The sequence below is a fragment of the Myotis brandtii genome, unplaced genomic scaffold, assembly GCF_000412655.1.
Source record: "Myotis brandtii unplaced genomic scaffold, ASM41265v1 scaffold74, whole genome shotgun sequence".
In the NCBI taxonomy this organism is placed as follows: domain Eukaryota; kingdom Metazoa; phylum Chordata; class Mammalia; order Chiroptera; family Vespertilionidae; genus Myotis; species Myotis brandtii.
Window position 1 is genome coordinate 3803875 of NW_005370944.1, and position 5489 is coordinate 3809363.

The 5489-nt window shown below is 46.7% G+C and overlaps 1 protein-coding gene across 1 annotated transcript in view; it reads left to right on the top strand.

Annotated features, from left to right (window-relative positions):
- Positions 1-5244, top strand: part of CELF6 (CUGBP, Elav-like family member 6) — a 31398-nt gene extending 26154 nt beyond the window's left edge. Inside the window, exons 9-13 of the mRNA XM_014530398.1 lie at positions 90-152; positions 419-496; positions 581-724; positions 1345-1500; positions 2325-5244. Coding sequence (XP_014385884.1) covers positions 90-152; positions 419-496; positions 581-724; positions 1345-1472 — 413 coding nt within the window. The 3' untranslated portion in view covers positions 1473-1500; positions 2325-5244. The remainder of the gene's footprint in view (positions 1-89; positions 153-418; positions 497-580; positions 725-1344; positions 1501-2324) is intronic.
- The last annotated feature ends 245 nt before the right edge of the window (positions 5245-5489 follow it).

The window sequence follows — 5489 nt, forward strand, 5'->3', positions numbered from 1 at the left end:
CCCTGGAAAGGATTTCTCCTCTCTCCTGTTGCCTTTCACCCTGCCCACCGGCAGGCCTTCACTGTGGCCTTGTGCCCCTCTCTCCCCAGCCCAGAGCCCGGGTGTGGCTGACCCGCTGCAGCAGGCCTACGCTGGGATGCACCACTACGCAGGTTTCACTGGGCTCTGCGCAGCCTGGGAGGGTTTGAAAGGTCCCAGAAAGGAATAGGGAAATTGGGGGTGAGGGGTGGGGGTATTATGCTGTTTTCTGAGGAGTCAACCCTCCCATCCCCCAACCCCTGGGCCCAGAATGGCCTCTCTAAGGGTGAGGGTTACCGTGGACTGGGTTGAATTGGTCAAAGTTGGCCAGGCAGATGGGGCCCTGCTTGGGGGATGGCTCCTGGGGTTCACTGCCCACTCCCACCTCTGTCTTCACCAGCCTACCCATCAGCCTATGCCCCAGTGAGCACAGCTTTCCCTCAGCAGCCTTCAGCCCTGCCCCAGCAGCAAAGAGAAGGTGAGGGACAGGGCTGGACATCAGGACCTTGTGGGGCTGGACTCAGGGTCCCTTCCCTGAACCAGCCTGCTGCTGTTCCTGCAGGCCCCGAAGGCTGTAACCTCTTCATCTATCACCTGCCTCAGGAGTTTGGTGATGCAGAACTCATACAGACATTCCTGCCCTTTGGAGCTGTCGTCTCTGCCAAAGTCTTTGTGGATCGAGCCACCAACCAGAGCAAGTGTTTCGGTAAGCTGAGCCCAATCCCTGAGCCTCCTCCACTGCCAACTTTAAGATTCCTTACAGAGCCTAAGATTGTTCCTCCATAAGTCAATGATTCCCAAAGACTGAGCATATAGCACAAAGCAGAGTTACAGACCAGTGGTGGAGCTAAGCCCAGACCAGGAACAAGTCTAATTCAGTTTTACCTGGCAAGGTCAGGTATCTGGAAGATGTTTGACCAGGTCAGGCTTTAGAGTCTAGCCAGGACAGGAGGTGTCGGGGTCTGCTTCTTTATTGCTCTGTACCCAAACACAGAGATCCCTTCCAACTCCAACTGCAGTTCAGAGGACAAGAATGGGAGTTGAGGAGGGAGTCAACCCATGCTAGGGAAAGACAGGAAAATACCCCAACCAACACCCACATACTCAGAATTGCTTCCTGTCCTTCCAAGACTCACACTTTTATAAAATTCAAACCATTTGACCATGTAAGTATGAGTGTGTGTACATGTACGTGCAAACAATGGAAGGTAGAGGGATATATGTTTGATGGAACTGGCCTGAGGGGGAGGGAGAAGAGGCTGGTCAGAGAGAAAGGAGGCTCTGCCAAGCAGAGTTCCCAGCTAACCTCTGTGCCCAAACCCCCAGGGTTTGTTAGCTTTGACAATCCAACCAGTGCCCAGACAGCTATTCAGGCCATGAATGGCTTTCAAATTGGCATGAAGAGGCTCAAGGTCCAGCTAAAGAGGCCCAAGGATGCCAACAGGCCTTACTGATCTGCTCTCACTGACCAGTCACAGAAAGGTGAGTCCTTGGTGGACCCCAGGCAAATGGGGTCTGAGTGACGGAGACCCTCTCAGCTTTCTGTTCTTTTTGGGATGTTGGGGCATTCATTTATGAAAAAGTCTGGAAGAGAAGAGCCAGAAGTTAGGAGGAATCCTTAGTTTGAGACTTTGTGATTTTCCTTCAGTTCAAGAACTGAGATAAAATAGACAACATTTCCCGTCCCCATATTCTGGGAGAGATAATTAAGAACTAGATCCAACCAGTTATTTTTACTCCAGAGATAGCCACAGGGGGCCATGGGAGTGCAGGGGGATGGAAAATGAGACTAGAAAAGTAGGTTTGGGCAAGCTTGTGAAGGGTCTTAAAGGCCATGAGTTTGAACTTTATCCTGAAGATGATGGAGAATCATGAAGAATTTAAGCAAAAAGGGAACATGATGTAAGAGCTGGGGAAATGGCAGTTAACATGGAGATAAGGAGAGAAGCAAGTACACTGAAGAAGCAGGACCTGCAGGGCTTGGTGGGTGATGGGGAGGGAGATGACAGGCTCTGTTAGGTTTCTGGTGGGGCTAGCTGCCTGAAACTTTTAGAGATTCGCTATCTCAGAAGGTCCTCGTGGCCCTGCCTCACTTGAGCTACCCCAGGGAGCCCCTCTGGGGTGGGTGCTGGGCTAGGGTGCTGACCAGGGCCCTGCTGTAGCTGTGCTCCTCCAGAAGAGAGGCCCAGGCACTCACCTAAGGTGTAGCTGATGGGGCAAGCTGCTATTCTTATCTTGCCCTCCAGACTGACTTTTGCCTCCCACCCCCTACCTCCCTGTCCCTTATCAATTAATACCAACAACAGATTCAGAAGAGTGAGAAGAAGAAAAGAGAGGAAAAGCACAGAAGCGCTTAAGCAGCCTTTCTTGAAGGAGCAGCCGCAGACGGAGGTGGATTGGACCCAAGGCCAGTACCTGGGGCTCAGGCCACTTTAAGGATTGTCTTCATCAAGTGGGTTGTTCTATGCCTGTGGCATAAAGCTCAGGCTGGAAAGGCAGCTGGGACTGGCTGAAGATGGACTGTCAAGGGAACCAGCAGAGGGACTTGGTGGTGCCAGAGGCTTCTCTGCAAGGGAAGCTCAGATTTACTTCGTTCAAAATCATATCATTCCTTAGAGTTTAGGGACCAAAGGACTATTGCTTTTTAAAGAATATATATATATATATCAAAACAAAACACATAAAAGAGAAACACAAAGACAGTATAGAGTCTCATAAAAGCTGCCTTTAAATATCCCTAGGAGACAGGGTGAAGGAGACCTTTAAAAGCCCAAGCCTACTCAAAGGGAGGCTGTAGAAAGATTGTTCTGTGTCGCATATTCTCTTAAACCATCTCCCCACACTGCCTTTTTAAAATAATTAAGGACTTGAAGTCTAGGCTCAGATGCAGGTGACAAGAGAGTTATGGAAGCAGTGAACCCACAGTACCCAAACACAGAGAGCATCACCGAAGAGGCTTCAGGAGGAACTCTGGCCTGCCCTGGCCTTTACCACCAAGAGTGGGAACCTGCCTTTCTTTCCTGACAGCCTTTCCTGTGGAACCACTACTTCTCTGGGCTGGAAGAAAAAGGGAGTTTTGGCCACCCTAGCTTTTCCCTTTCCTCTCCATATAGACAGAGGCCCTGCCTTTGGCTGAGCCGAGACACCTCCTAATTGCCCTCACCGGGAGCCAGCCCCAGTGTCCCCTTGCTCCAGGCCACCTTCTATTTCTAAGTTTGACCACCTGTAAAGTAGATTCAGGATACATGTAGAGGGCTGTGACAACAGACTTGGAAGTTTGCTACTGTATATACAGCCATTAAGAAGGGAGTAATTTTCAATATCTAGAAGGTTCAGAATTTAAAGTCCCTCTTTACCCAGGACCTGGGAGAGTAGATGTTTTGCCAAAATACTTCTTCATTCCTTTAAAAAGTATATCTTTCTTATGCAATAGTGTTTCACGTGCTTATCCAAGGTGCTTCTAGATGGTGAGCAGTGTTCAGCTTAGAAGTGGTGTGTGCTTTGTCTGTCTTTGTCTGTCTGTTGTATACAGTGGGTGCCATATAAAGCTGACCAATGGTGGTACTTCCTGCCTGCGTCTGTGAGATGGGCAAAAGATTTCAGCTTAGAACGCCATGATTCATCTTGCCTTTGCCAGCCTTTCCTGGGCCTGCAGGGACTTGCACATATTTTTCTCAGAAGGATAATTTCCTCTCCACCCCATAGACATAGATTAAACTGGTCTGTGGCCCCACTTGTGTGGTGGGCACTCTGATCCCCAGATGTTGCTGAGGCTGGAGGCCTTTGATCTGATAGCAAATCAGAGAGTAAAGGATGCGAGGGTGGGATCAGAGGGTTCGTCCTTTATAACAGTTTTTAAGAAAACCTATTCCTACCTTTTCCTCTGTCTTTGACTCATTTTTGGAAGGAATGGGATGAAAAATAGATCCAGTAATAACATTACCAGATAAGGTATGGTATATATCAATTAATAATTTTCAACTGAGAGAAGAACCAGTGTCAAGGGCATCTGTACATCAGCACAATGCTGACACAGACTGACCACCCTAGACACTGATGGAGATAGGTAGCACCTACATATTCAAACAGATGTTCACATAGAGGTATAGAGGCCCCCTCAGTACTAGGTTCTAAGCACTGTGCTAGGAGCCTGGGCTCAGGCATGTTCTAAGTACTCAAAGTTAGGAGGAAAGACAGACCAATAATGTAGTTATAATGGAGGGCCACACATGGACTATGATAAGAAGAGTACCTAATTCAGACTTGATTGGTAATTCAGACTTGATAGATCAGAAAAAGGTTTCCTGAAGGATATTAAAAGAAGGAAAGGGTCTTTGAGGATGAACTGGGACTTTTGGACAAAGACATTTGGACAGTGCATCATTTTGATAAATTATCTTAATTACCAAGAAATAATAACGATTACCATTTATTCAGTGCCTACTATGTGCAGACAATGGGCACCAAGACTCTTTTCCCATTCCTAACTCTACCCTGAACCTTAACTCATTAAAAAAGTCACGTTGAGAGACTTGAAACAAAATGGCATTTAAAAGTATTTTGCTTCATAGTTAGGAACTGCCAGATTGTATGCCAATGGCTGCAGAGGTCGGCAGAGTCTAGGTAAAGGGTCAGCAAACTATGGTCTGTGGACAAATCTGGCCTGCAGTCTATTTTTGTATAGCCTATAGGCCTTAGTTTGTAACTAAGAATGGTTTTTACATTCTTAAAGGATTGTAAAAAATGTTTTAAATAATACAGAGACTATGTGTGGCCCACAAATTCTAAAATATCTGATCTTTTAGATAAAAAGTTTGCTGACCCCTATAAGATCATGGAAGACTTGTAAAATGTCTAATGAGTTTGAATAACATGGTGTTTGTGTCTCTGTTGTTTGTGCATTTAGTAGTCTGAACCCTTTCAGCTGCAAGTGTCAAAAACTCAACTCAAACATGTTTAAGCCAATAAGAAATTAATTGGGTTACGTAATTGATAAATCAAAGGATATATCTTCCTTCAGGCATGGCTGGAACTAGGGGTTCAAATAATGATGTCTCCATCTTTTGGCTTGGCCTCACTAGTTCTAGCTCTAAAGTCCTAGGGAGAACTTTGGCCAGAATGGGCATGTGCCCATCTCTAGGGTGGAAGAGTAGACCACCATAATTGACAACTTCACCAGGACTGTGTGGAGGGGAGGAATGGCTCCCCAAAGGAAGGGATGATGGACAAATAAGCAATGTGCATCTACTATATTCCACTTCTTTATTGCTCAGCATCCACCTATAGTTTTCTTGACAAACATACAATTTCAAAAGTGTGCCTGCCTATCAATGCAATGACCCTAAGTCCCCCCAAAAAACATGCTCACTTCCCAATGGAAGACAAAACAGGATCATGTCCAGTTGCTTTATTGAACGAACCCCCAGTCCAGGATCCCTCTGTAATGTGCAATTCTTGATCAGGTCTGGATA